The 14626-nt window shown below is 38.8% G+C and overlaps 1 protein-coding gene and 1 pseudogene across 1 annotated transcript; one reads left to right on the top strand and one right to left on the bottom strand.

The window, feature by feature from the left end:
- Window positions 1–5228: 5228 nt before the first annotated feature.
- On the top strand, window positions 5229–8881 carry LOC121744883 (elongation factor 2-like). Its single transcript, XM_042138560.1, has 4 exons — window positions 5229–5311; window positions 5949–5983; window positions 6073–6160; window positions 6282–8881. Exons 2-4 carry the CDS (start codon window positions 5981–5983, stop codon window positions 8720–8722), a joined length of 2532 nt encoding a protein of 843 aa, XP_041994494.1. The 5' UTR covers window positions 5229–5311; window positions 5949–5980; the 3' UTR covers window positions 8723–8881.
- Window positions 8882–9141: 260 nt separating this feature from the next.
- Window positions 9142–11316, bottom strand: LOC121744919 (annotated as a pseudogene).
- Window positions 11317–14626: the final 3310 nt, after the last annotated feature.

Raw genomic sequence — 14626 nt, 5'->3', positions numbered from 1 at the left:
CAGGGTGTTGGGAGGCTTGTTTGTATGTGGCTGGCTCATAGATGGCAGACATGATGATGATATATTTGAGATATTCTGGAGAGAGCTTGGATAGGCTGAAGTATGAAGAGATTGGATAAGGTGAAGTGGAGCTCACAGAATTGCATATAAAATCAGTGAGGTGAGAGGGTGGCTTTATTGTTCTGCCAGATTTAGAAAGGGTATTTTCTGGATAGGAGGTGGATGGGGGGCAGAGAGATGTGGGAGATGGAGAGGAGATGGAAGGTGTGGGGAGATTATGGTCATTATTTGATGGAAGAATAGCAGATGAAGATTGAGTATCTGCTGTGTTTCCAGAAGATGGAAACTGAGATGGAGTCAAATGACAGAAGGGAAAAACATCTTCATGGAAAACAACATCCCTTGTGACAAATTCTTGCAAAGTCTCCAAATCCAACAATTTATAACCCCTAAAATCTGATGGATATCCCAAAAGAACACATTTACTTGCTCTAGGGGAGAATTTGTCTCTGCCTCTTTGCAAAGTGGATGCATAGCAGAGGCATCCAACAACTCTTAAATGTGAGTATGATGGAGGTTTCTGGAATAGGATCTGAAATGGAGTGGAGTTATTTGGTAAAACTGAAGAAGGGATTCTGTTTATAAGATAAGAGGCATTGAGAATGTAGTCCCCCAGAAATGAATGGGCAAGAAAGATTGAAAAAGGAGACTCCTAGCAACATTCAATAAGTGCTGATGTTTCCTCTCTACCCGAGCATTTTGTTGGGGGTTTCAACACAAGAATGTTGGATCACAGTGCCAAAAGAAGAGTATAAAGAAGGGATATTGAACTCAGGGGCATTGTCACAACGAATGGCTTTGATTTTCTTGCCAAACTGAGTGAAAACTGTATTGAAGAACTGAGGTAAAATAGCCCCAGCATCTGACTTGTTCTGCATTAGGAATGTCCAAACAAACCTAGAGCAGTCATCTACTAAAGTAAGGAAGTATTTGAACCCTTGATTAGTAGGATGGCTGAAAGGACCCCAGGTATCACAATGAACAAGATCAAAACAACATTCTGCTATACTGTCAGATCTTGTGAAAGAGAGATGTTTTTGTTTTGCAAGTGGACAAATTTCACACAGTGAAGGAATGATTTTATTTGGAAAATGAAGAACATCAGACATGGATTTCAACTTGTCATATGATAAATGCCCCAATCTCTTGTGCCATACATCAATATTAGCAACAAGATTAATAGAGGGAATAACAGCAGAACTGGAAAAGGAATTAGAAATAGCTGGAAAAGAAGCAGAAATGGAAGAACCTTTATTATCTTCTGAGTCAGAGAGCTCTAGGGTGTAAAGATTGCCTATTCGGCTACCCCTCCCAATCACAATTTCCTGAGAAACTTCCTGAATTTCAAAGGAGTCATGAGTGAAAATGACATTACATGAAAGTGAGGAAGTCAAGGAGCTTATGGAGAGGAGATTGAAGCTGAAACTAGGGACACAAAGGACAAAAGATAAAGTGATATGTGAATTCAGTATGATAGAACCAATGTGTGTAACTAAAGCAGTGGCACCATTAGAAAGATGCACAGATGCATTTTTGATGGCAGAATAAGTATTGAACATGGACAAATCACAACAAACATGGTGAGTGGCTCCTGTGTCTAGGAGCCAATGTGGATTTGATGTAGTGACTGAAGCAATGAAGGGAATGAAGGATATAGTACCTGTGAAGGAGTTTGTGGAAGGATTATTCTGTGCGGCAGAGGATGAATATGGAAGTGGTGTGGATGTTGATGGTGAGGAGTGAGTGGCAGTAGCAGCAAGTTGAGACTGCAGCATATTGATGAGCTGCTGACACTGATCAACAGATATAGCTGAAGGCATAGCAGATGGCACAACAGTAGAACCATTACATGAATCATCAAAGGTATTCTCCACAAAGTTCACAGACTTGGAGAAATTGCTATCCTTTGCATTGAATTTCCCTTTTCCTTTGCCAAAACTTGGAGGAAATCCATGAAGCACAAAACATTTGTCTACTGTGTGGTTAGTCTTGCCACAATGAGAACACAACCGACTCTTATTATATGATTGAGCAGCATTAGCAGAGTACAGTTGCTCACTCATCGAAGAAGTAATAGGAGCAACATTTCTCCTTCTTTATCTGCATCTCCCCAAAAAAAAAATTAGAAATGGGCCACTCACCCCTTAAAAGGCCGCATAAGGGGGAGGGTTATCCACACTTATATAGATTAGATGGGATCTTCACCAAGTCGATGTGGGATAGAATTTAGAGAATTTAACACGCCCCCTCACGTGTGGGCCGGAAAGGACATCGGTCTTCCATCACGTGGGTAGGCAATGCAAGAGAAACCATCATCGATGTGGGCCGGAAAGGACATCGGTCTTCCACTCGTGAGGTAGATAAGAGATAAAGAGAAAACCATCATCGACTTGGGCCCGCTCTGATACCATATTATAAATGGGCCACTCACCCCTTAAAAGGCCTCATAAGGGGGAGGGTTATCCACACTTATATAGATTAGATGGGATCTTCACCAAGTCGATGTGGGATAGAATTTAGAGAATTTAACACGAGTGTTGCGAGCCATTGAAAAAGAAGAGAAAGAGATGCGGAAGCAATAGATTGATCAATATTCTCCTGATACCATGTGGAAATTCATAAAACCAAATATATGCAACAAGGATTGAGGGAGAAGAAATATATCTTCATTAATAAATCAACCGAGTTACAATGAAGAAGCTAGCTCACTATTTATACACCAAGCTAGATATTTTTGGAGGAAAACAACTAACTCCTAACTAACAATATAACCAACTTCTTAACCAACTATATGCTGACTAGATGCCCAGTCACTGTCAACACGATGCTGAGTCAGCACTTTCATCTCAGCATGCAAGCTTTCTTTCTTCTTCTCATGCACGACTTTTCTCTCCTCATACATTCTGCCTTTGTCTTTACTTCTCCAACTTTCACAAAATTGTGTATACATGAACCGGGTGTTAATGTAAATGAGTAGCGACGATTTTGATTAGGGTGTCCACTATAGGGGCGGACAGCCCCCTCCCACCGCCGCCCCCCGAATCGAACCGCCGCGCCGCCGCGTCAGCCGCGGCTATAGCAATAGACAGCCGCGGCTATAGCCCCACTCCTTCTCTCTCCAGCCACCCTCAGCCGCGTCCTCGCCCCGGAGTCGGCGATCGCGCGTCCGCCGCCCCTCCCCCCACCCGCCGCGTCCACCCCCGCGGCGGACACCCTTCCCACTATAAGCCGCCCCGCTTCCGCCCCAAACGCGGCTATAGCCGCGTCCACATTATAGTGGACGCTCTTATATGATATTGAATTGTGGATTTGATGGGTATGATTATTGATAATTTGAAATTGTATGATGGAACGAGTAACTAATTTATAGTATAGTTGCAAAAATGATTTTGAGGTTGCAAGGGTTAGTATATCGACCTCATGATCCAATGTATAATCAACTATAAAGAAGGATATGAAAATTCAATTTGTTTATGCGAAAAAGTAGTTTGTGCTCCACAGCCCCAGTATGCTTTATAGTCTTTGTTTACTCAAATCATAATTTCAAGCAGATCACAAAATCAACAATAAGCCAATTTTTACTTTTGAATTTTGACAATAATTGACTGCATATACTGAGATACTCATAGTATGTATTTTTAAAACAAGCCCACTGTGGAGTGTTTAATAGCCTTGTAGTTGTATACTTGTATCTTTATCACGATAATATTATAATTTCACCATAATATATTCACTTAAATACAATTTGTTTTCAATCAAGCTATCTTATTTTATTTTATTATTAAATAACATGAATATTTTCAATAGTTTATTCCTTTATCCTATATTTAAATTATTAAAGAATAAAAAAATAAAGAAAAATAGTTTAATTTATATTTATGAGATTTCAAGAAGCAAGTATCTATTTAATTACAACTATTACTTGAATGAAATTTCATTATATATATTAGCTACGCTTTTAGTGAAATCAAAACTAACAATAATTTTAAGATTAATTATTGTATATAGTTTTTAAAGAATTATTAAAGTTTGCATTCTCATAGGATCAAAAAGCACGAATTCATTGTTGTTAGAGCTTCTCAAAAGGAACGGATAAATGGAAAGATAAAAGAGTTTTATCCATTATATTTATCTTTCATTCTTAAAAATTCATTCACCAATAAAAAATTATTTAAAAATATATTATACCTTCTTTAATATTGAAGAATGAGAGATAAATAAGTAGAGAGATAATGAAACTAGTGACAAATAAAAATTATACCAAAATTCGTAGTATTCCATTTTGTATAAATAGAGATCACATTTGATCTAGTTTTGAACAAAATATTTTTCTTTTCTTCACATATAATTCCTTTTCTTTAACTTAATTCTTTTTATAGTGTCATTTATTGTGTTTTTTTATAAAATTTACTGTGGAATGATAAAATATTTCAAATAATATTATTATTATAAAAAATAATATAAATAAATAAATAAATAATGGTGATGGTTGGATGGTCACTGATAAATTATAGTAAAAATACCCCCTTCCTCCGCTATTAAATGTTTTATTTTTTATTTTTCGACCATCTGCCAATAAATGTCTCATTTCACTTACTATAATTGGTAAATAGACCTTATATTCCAGTAACTTATCTCACTCACATTTTATTGTAAAACCAATATATAAAAATATGTTCCACATTCCACTAACTTTTTCTATCCACTTACTTTGTAAAGTCAAACAATTTATTAAAACTTGTGACGATAATATATGAGTCATTTAATTATGGATAGATGAATAACATGGTTGGGTTGGATGAATATTGATGATATGAAAAATAATATGAAGGAGATAAAAATTAATTATACACTACTATAAAAGTGATTTGTTGAGTTGGATGGAATGATTGCTAATAAACATGATTTTATAATTTATCACTTTGAAGAAGATATATATACTTTTATCAAAAAAGGTAAATGAAAAATAATAGTATATCTTCTCGATTTACCTATTTCATACAGAGATGCAATGTTTTGGAGATGCTCTTACGTAATTAGCAAAAGAATAATGACGTGATTTTTATAGTAGGCTGCAATTCTAATATGCATGATTTCGAAAATGAACATAGTTTAGGGATGTAAATGCAATTTAGAAATTATATTAGGGTTTTGACGACGGCCCCTGTCTCACACTTTAAATCTTAGTGGCCTACTCCTCTCGCAGCTCTCTCTCTGCCGCCGCAAGATTTCATTTCCCCTCCCATCTCAAGTAAGTTTTATCTCTCTAAATCTTTTCCCATGCTCCTTTGAATTCCGCTGTTGATTTATCAGCAATTGATTTGGAATTCTACGTGTTCTGTTAATGTTTTGTCTAGCTATCGGTTTCAATTTGATCTGATTGAATTTTACCAAACTAGTTGCTACTTCAAATCTATTTCATCAGTCAATTGATTTGGAATTCTACTTGTATCTGTAATTTATTTCCAAGACTATTTTACGATTTTTGCTAATTTGCCATCCAGTTTTATCTCATAAATAATTGGTGAATATTATTTTTAAGATGTGGGATTTATAAGTCCAATCCTACCCAGATGTTTGATTTAGTTTTCGTCTTTTGATTCACTGAATGAGCTGGTGCTAGATGCAGCAAGAATGATTCATTGTTTAGGATTGTCTATATAAGAACTCTGTTTGTTATATTTAACAAACCTTTTTTCTTATATGAATTCATCATTCATCATGTTTTTTGTCTTACTAGTTTTCAGGATATGCGATATAGATCATTTTTAGCGTTGTCTAATCCTGAACATAAAGGAATCCAGATGCTATGCGTATAATCTCATGTGTTCTTCAGATGGTTACTTTAATAGTAGGAGCTAATATACACATCCTGTTATTCATTGCAGGTACTTTTGCTGATTTGTGAGACTCCGTCAAAATGGTACGGGGACTGGATCACTTTTTGGTTGTAACCTATTTATAAAGTTATGTGATTTGATCAAACACTAAGTACACAATTTATGTTTGCAGGTGAAGTTCACAGCAGATGAGCTTCGAGCCATCATGGACCACAAACATAACATTCGTAACATGTCTGTTATTGCCCATGTTGACCATGGTAAGCAAGCTACAGTATTGATATAATGTTTTTTACAATCACCTCCATTCTTTTTGAATTGCTTGGCATGGTTCTCTAGCATGAAAGAACAAGTAATATTTACTTGTGAATGGTGTTGCAGGAAAGTCCACTCTTACAGATTCTCTTGTTGCGGCTGCTGGTATTATTGCCCAAGAGGTTGCTGGCGATGTTAGAATGACAGACACAAGAGCTGATGAAGCTGAACGTGGTATCACTATTAAGTCGACTGGTATCTCATTGTATTATCAAATGAGTGATGAGTCCTTGAAGAGTTACAAGGGAGAACGCCATATGAATGATTACCTCATCAATCTTATTGATTCACCTGGGCACGTTGACTTCTCTTCTGAAGTGACTGCTGCTCTCCGTATCACTGATGGTGCTCTTGTTGTGGTGGACTGTGTTGAAGGTGTTTGCGTCCAGACTGAGACTGTTCTTCGTCAGGCACTTGGTGAAAGAATCAGGCCTGTCTTGACTGTTAACAAGATGGACAGGTGTTTCCTTGAACTCCAAGTGGATGGAGAGGAGGCATATCAAACATTCCAGAGGGTTATTGAAAATGCCAATGTCATCATGGCAACTTATGAGGACCCCTTACTCGGTGATGTTCAGGTCTACCCAGAGAAAGGGACTGTTGCCTTTTCTGCTGGTCTACACGGTTGGGCTTTTACTTTGACAAACTTTGCTAAGATGTATGCAGCCAAGTTTGGTGTTGATGAGGCCAAGATGATGGAAAGACTTTGGGGAGAGAATTTCTTTGACCCAACTACCAAGAAATGGACCAACAAGAGCACTGGGTCTGCAACCTGTAAACGTGGTTTTGTACAGTTTTGTTACGAACCCATCAAGCAGGTCATCAACACTTGCATGAATGACCAGAAAGACAAGTTGTGGCCTATGCTGCAGAAGCTTGGCATAGTGATGAAGTCTGAGGAGAAGGAGTTGATGGGTAAAGCTTTGATGAAGCGTGTTATGCAAACATGGCTTCCTGCCAGCTCTGCTCTCTTGGAGATGATGATATTCCATCTCCCCTCACCGGCTACAGCCCAAAAGTATCGTGTTGAGAACCTGTATGAGGGACCTCTGGATGATCAGTATGCTACTGCCATCAGGAACTGTGATCCCAATGGTCCTCTCATGCTGTACGTGTCTAAGATGATTCCTGCCTCTGACAAAGGTAGGTTCTTTGCTTTTGGCCGTGTGTTTGCTGGAAAAGTTTCTACGGGTTTGAAAGTCCGAATCATGGGCCCGAACTATATTCCTGGTGAGAAAAAGGACTTGTACACCAAGAGCGTCCAGAGAACTGTCATTTGGATGGGTAAGAAGCAGGAAACTGTGGAAGATGTTCCCTGTGGTAACACAGTTGCTTTGGTCGGGCTTGATCAATTCATCACCAAGAATGCTACCCTAACAAACGAGAAGGAAGTTGATGCTCATCCAATCAAAGCCATGAAGTTCTCTGTCTCACCTGTTGTCCGTGTTGCTGTACAGTGCAAGGTCGCATCTGACCTACCAAAGCTCGTTGAAGGTTTGAAGCGTTTGGCCAAATCTGACCCTATGGTTGTCTGTACTATTGAGGAATCTGGTGAGCATATCGTTGCTGGTGCTGGGGAGCTGCACCTTGAGATCTGTTTGAAGGACTTGCAGGATGATTTTATGGGTGGTGCTGAAATTATAAAATCCGATCCTGTTGTTTCCTTCCGTGAGACGGTCCTGGAGAGGTCTTGCCGTACAGTTATGAGCAAATCACCGAACAAGCACAACCGGCTGTACATGGAAGCCAGACCTATGGAAGAGGGTTTGGCTGAGGCCATTGATGATGGGCGCATTGGTCCAAGGGATGATCCCAAGATCCGGTCAAAGATCTTGGCAGAGGAGTTTGGGTGGGACAAAGAACTTGCTAAGAAAATTTGGTGCTTTGGTCCTGAAACTACTGGTCCCAACATGGTTGTTGATATGTGTAAGGGAGTCCAGTACTTGAATGAAATCAAGGACTCTGTTGTTGCCGGTTTCCAGTGGGCCTCCAAGGAAGGTGCATTGGCCGAAGAAAACATGAGAGGCATTTGCTTCGAGGTGTGTGATGTGGTTCTTCATGCTGACGCTATTCACAGAGGTGGTGGACAGGTTATTCCCACTGCGAGAAGGGTTATCTATGCCTCCCAGATCACAGCAAAGCCTCGCCTTCTGGAGCCTGTCTACCTTGTGGAGATCCAGGCACCGGAGCAAGCCCTTGGTGGTATTTACAGTGTGCTGAATCAGAAGCGTGGCCATGTGTTTGAGGAAATGCAGAGGCCGGGCACCCCTCTATACAACATCAAAGCTTACCTTCCGGTTATTGAGTCCTTTGGTTTCTCAAGTACTCTGAGAGCTGCGACCTCTGGTCAGGCGTTCCCACAGTGCGTGTTTGATCATTGGGAAATGATGGCTTCCGATCCTCTTGAACCAGGTACCCAGGCTTCTACCCTTGTTACTGATATTCGCAAGAGGAAGGGTTTGAAGGAGAACATGACACCTCTTTCTGAGTTCGAGGACAGGCTGTGATTGTGCTCATTTGAACTTTGTCAGTTCAGTGGCACCGTCACCTAATTTTGGTGTTACTGTGTTTTTTTTTTCTTTCTTTTTTATAATATACTGTTATGAACGTGTTGCTTCTGGATTATGTTGAGTATTTTCTGTTTACGTGATAGTACTATTTTCTAATTTTGCCTCTAAATCTGATTTTCCTGTGCTCGAACTCAGGATTTTGATTTGAGTTCCAAGCATTCAGTTGACATGATTAGTACAAATAGGCGTAGTATACTTAATTCATTGACTGGTATATGGATATTAGAAGTTTGTGATGTTTAAATAGTAGTATTACACCTAGTTGAATAGGCATCCGGTTAGGCCTAAAAAAATTAAGTATGCTTGAAAATCGTTAAATCTTGGTACATGATCAAATATTATTGGTACACTAAATCTAATTTCCCAAGGGCAAACTGGCCAGCACATGAGATCATACTTTTCAATAACATGAATATTCTACAAAAATTCCAACGGTATATCAAATGGACTTTAAACCAGAATTAGTACAACACTACAACCAAACGAAATCTTTACTAATGCCTAAGGTGTTAATCAGAAATGGAAAAATGTGACTCGGGATCTTCTCTCTCTCTCTCTAAACACTTGACTACTCATCGGTCAAAGAAATTAGGACTAGCTCGAGATAGAAGCTCCTCACCGGCGTCTTTGCCCATCTTTACCATATCATCAAAAGCATAAGGGCCTCTTCTAGAGGTTTCAAGTACTGCATTTGTAACAGAATAAGGATATGTCAAATGCCACTCAATAACAATCACACGGCTGTTTTGAGTATATTTTCGACATTTTTCAACTACCTTGGATTCCATCAGGAGATGCCACCAGTCCTCTGAATAGACAGTTTCCGTCCTCATCACGACAGGCATATCCAGCTATTGGAGTGCGGCACGATCCATCCAATTTCTCCAGGAACGCCCTCTCACATGCAACTGCTAATCTGGTATCCTCATGATTCAAGGCTGCCAAATAAGTGGCCTGAATAGAGAAAATGCTTCAAATAGAAGAGAATTTTTTAAAAAATAAAGGCCATGATATTGATAAGATTAGGTATGGGCATAAGAGCTCAAGATGGCATACCATCTTTTCATCATCACTTCTACATGCAATTCCTATATAGCCCCTTGAGCTACAGCAGGGAGCATATCATCAATGGATAGAACAGAAGTAACATTTTCTGTCATGTTTAGGCGCTTCAATCCAGCCAATGCCAATAATGTTGCTTGGACAACCCCTTCATTTAATTTTTTCAACCTTGTCTGTACATTACCTCGAAAATTCTCCAGTACCTACACAGCCAAAAGACGCGCAATGACTGCTCTACAGAAACATAAATTAAGCATGGGAAAAATCATGATTTGTGCCTAGTTCGTATGATTTTACTTTCAGTTGCCGCTCCGAAATATATATTAATGGAATAGATGAGATTTCGCGATCGATATCTTTTAAGTCAATAATCATATAGGTAAATCTACTTATGAAGCTAAAATGGGATGGACATAAAAAAGTAGATAAGTAACTGTATTTTACCATGGACTTTAGACCATAATATCATACTCAAATTCTTGAGATGAAATTCTCCAAGTGAACACACTCACCTGAAGTGATGGATACCTGTTGAGAAGTTGTGACTTCCTTCTCAATGAAGCTGTGCCTACAGTGCTTCCTGCAGGAAGCTCAGCCAGAGAGGCTGTGGTCAAGCAGATAAAAGCATCCCGGACATCCTCCCTTGGGAGATTGCAAGGTATCATTGTGTTTTGGGGAAGATACGTCGGGACATCTTTCATCGAGTGGACAGCCATATCGATATCGCTGTTAATGAGTGCCTCATCAATCTCCTTAGTGAATAAACCCTTTCCACCGATATCAGCAAGAGGCTGAGTTAGAATTTTGTCCCCTGTTGTCTTGATGACCACAATTTGAATTGCTCCAGTTTCAGCTAACTGCGGATTCGACTTAATCAGTTTATCTCGAGTTTCGTAAGCTTGAGCGAGTGCGAGTGGACTGTCCTACCAAGAGTATTAAGATCAAGCCATTTAGTAATGAATTGAATACCAAAGAGAGAAACTAATCAATGATTTGTGCACATTAATCCTACTAATGAATTATCAATCAACAACCAAGAAAATCGCTAAGTAATAAAAGTACAAACTCAAACATTACATACTCTATTTTAGGAACCAAATACCAATAATTCTACCCAAAACGAAACGCAAAATCATCCATTAGATCAAAAAATCAAGGAACTATTTTGAGACCGAAGCAACATTACCTCCCCCTGGTTCCGATTCTGATCACGGCAGCTTTACTCTCGGTCAGCTGCTCGACAGCAAGGGAAGCCCTAATAAGCCAAGTCCTAGCTCGAGCGGGCGAAGATTTCCGAGTGATCGCGGGAGAAAAGGCGAGAGCTGAAACAGAGCAGGCGGCGAAATTAGCGGAAAGAGGCCTACATTGAGGTGGATTTGGAATCGGTAATGCTACCTCCATTGCTGATAGGATGGAGATATGAAAATGGATAGCGTTGAAAGGAAATCTGTTCGGAGTTTTGTTCCTCTTTTTTCTTTATCTTTTTAAGCTGAAAGTAAAAGATTTTGGTTTACAGTTATATATAGATGTGCTGCCACGTCACTTGTCGCTTTTACACCGTGGAATTAATTCTCATTTCAGATTTTCTTGTCTTGAAATTATATTCATGTGAAACTATAATGGCACCCAAATTTATATTCACGGTGTTTGATTTGATTCTATAGGTTTGAATCTTTATTCATATAATGATCCTAAATTCCTACAATTGGTTATGAATAATTTTTGCATGCCGTTTAAAACAAGAGATTCACTACTTATCTAGTACTCCCTCCGTCCCAGTTTTAGAGTGACATTTTGCAAAAAAAGTCCGTCCCAGTTTTAGAGTTACATTTAGAATTTTTCATTTTTGGACATAGAATTTTACCCTATTATTCAATAAAATTACACTCAAATGCCATTATAAACACAAAAATAAACCAAAAAAAAAAACAAAAACATAACCCACCCCCCACCCCACCCCCAACCCCCCTCATTTGACTTTCATCTCTCTCTCTCTCTCCACCATTTCCCGTCTCCCCCATTCCCAATTGTAGGAACCCTAATCGGCTCCTACTCTAATCGCCGATCTAAATTGTTGGAACCCTAATCGGCTCCTACTATTATCACTCCACCATTCTCGTCTCTCTCTATTCGCTTCTCATGGCGGAAGGTTGGGATCCACTATCGGAGTGTGAATCGGTGCCATCTTTCGATGCACCTCCCGAAACCCTAATCGTCCCTGATACACCACCGAAAGTGATTGCACGGTGGGAAATCGACCGTGTGGTCGATTGTTACCACCGATCTGGACATTGGAGATGGTTTGCGGGTGTTGATGGGTCTGAGGTCGTCCATGAATCTAAGCTTCCCCCACCGGCTTGCTTCTTCGACGGATCTGAAACCCAGCCACCGTCTGAGGGCTTTGACGGGCCTGAACGCCACCCGCCGGCTGAGGGCTTTGACGGGTCTGAACCATCCCTCCCCTGTGACGAATCTGGACCTCAACCAGCTTCCTCATCAAAGGTGGAGTATACCGAGAATGAGAAAGCTATGCTGCTGATCTTGTTGCCTGGCATGAAAGATCTCATCTAAACTGTGGGTATTTTCTCAATTCTGAGCCACCCCTTTGCTTGGTTTGGAGGCTATTTCAGTTGAATTGATCTTGTTTGTTGTCATACGATGAAGTTTTTGTGATGAATAACATCTGATTATCTGTGTATTGACTGGATTGATTGGTTTTTGTGAACTTAGCCACCCCTTTGATGGTTTGGAGGCTTTGATTTGCAACTTTGTACCTCTGTGATGATGTATTTTATGAGAGTTCTACATGCTTAGTAACATCATTCTGTATTGGTTGGTTTTTTGTGAACATGGGCACCCATTTGATGGTTTGGAGGCTGTGATTTGCTATTTTGCTGTATATGGTTGGTTTGTTGGCTCTGACCTGCAATGTTGCTTCTCTGTGATGAAGTTTTTGTGAGTGCTCTGTATTGGTTGTGTTTTTGTGAACCTAGCAAAGTGTTCAAATTTTAGTTTCAATTTTAACTTTGTCCTAGCTTAATTTTATGTAAAGGAAATAGAGTTACCAAAGTGTAAAATTAAAAACAATAAGACTAACTTATTTAAACAACCAAAATTAAATAAAGTAAAAAAAGAAATAATTTTAAACTAAAAAAAGTCAACTCATCTCACTTTCCACCTACTCACTTCATTTATTACACACTCTACTTTCTCACTTCATTAATTACACACTCCACCAATTTCTTAAAACCCGTGTCATAACTAATTGTCACTCCAAATGTGGGACGGAGGGAGTATTAATCAAAGTATCAACATTTACATTACTATACGATTGGGTTGCTCGGGGTTGAGGTCGGTCTCGAAACCCTGTCCAACTTCCAATAAAATTGCAACACTTATTAAAAAGGATTATGCACCTAGATTGAAAAAATTGACACGATTCACATACTAAAACTATTAAACTAGTTGTATTCAAATATTTGAATGTTTCAAATGAATTAATGTGGGTATGGGTTTATGTACAGCACAACAATGAAGACGTAATATAGAAAAGGGAGAGGCGAATCATTCTAGATAGACGCGCTTTGCTGAGTATTCACAAACTGAATTTTCTCAGTTATGACTTATGACGCCTTCAACAATCCAATCTTCATACATTCATACATAAACATTGCGAGCATAAAATTATAATTATAATTATAAATATAAATCCACCCTTCCCCTCTCCATAGCATTCTCATTCACAACTTTGTCTCTCTTATCAAAATTCAAAACACACAGAAGCTTGAAACGAGCTTGACCAGCCATGAGCCAATACGATCAACAACATCAACAAACTGGTATGTAATGTCATAATTAGTAATTAATATCATCTCTTTATCTATATTCATAACATGAATTGGCACTCTACAGCTGCATATCCCGCGCCACCAACTTCATACGTGATGGCGCCTCCACCGATGGGATATCCGACTAGGGACGACATCCGCCAAGACCATGCCACCATCCAAACCACAAGCAGAGGCGGCGGCTTCTTCAAAGGATGGTAACCATTCCCACTTAACTATAATATTATGTGCAAATTGAGGATTGATACACTAACATTGAGGCTTCTTGTTTCACAGTTTGGCCGGACTCTGTTGCTGCTGGTGCCTCGATTGCTGTTTCTGATCACTCTACTTATTCATTTATTTATTATATATTGTTTGATTGATTGGTATATGTATCCTATATTTTACATGTATTCTTATATAAATATTGATGCCTACAGAAACTCTAACAAACATTTAACAATTTCTCCATAGCCAATCCATCAATACAGATAGTGTTATATCATCAAAAAGAAATGATTATTCACTAAAATTACAAAACATACTTGTCAGTTGTCACTCTGAAACATCAAGCTCAAAACAACCCAAAATTCAATTGTCAGACAATCTTTGAACCCATGCTTCTGTCTTCACAATGTGGCGAAACACACAAAGCTTTAAAATGCAAAATTATAAAAGAGGTTGATGTTGGGATTAATAGTATGTATCAAAAACACACATCCTTCATCGATTTTATCATTTACTTACTCTTACTGAATTATCAGCTATTTTATTTTAAATCCTAGAAGAAACTTTAATCTTGATATATACTTAAATATCTCGAGATTTGATATGGTGCCTCTCATGTCATCAGTGGCGGACGCAGGAAATATTAATAGTAGGGGCTTAATCATATACTCCTTTCATTTACTAAAAATAAAAATTCTGAAAACGGTATGAGTTTTAATGT

Source organism: Salvia splendens, chromosome 8 (genome assembly GCF_004379255.2).
Source record: "Salvia splendens isolate huo1 chromosome 8, SspV2, whole genome shotgun sequence".
Taxonomy (NCBI): domain Eukaryota; kingdom Viridiplantae; phylum Streptophyta; class Magnoliopsida; order Lamiales; family Lamiaceae; genus Salvia; species Salvia splendens.
Note: the sequence above shows the minus strand (reverse complement) of the source record. Positions and strands in the feature narration are given on the sequence as shown.

Excerpts from the sequence above, each read along its gene's own strand:
- LOC121744883 (XM_042138560.1), top strand. Across the intron at positions 6,161-6,281 it reads TATTGCCCATGTTGACCATG|GAAAGTCCACTCTTACAGAT; the intron begins GTAAGCAAGCTA and ends ATGGTGTTGCAG.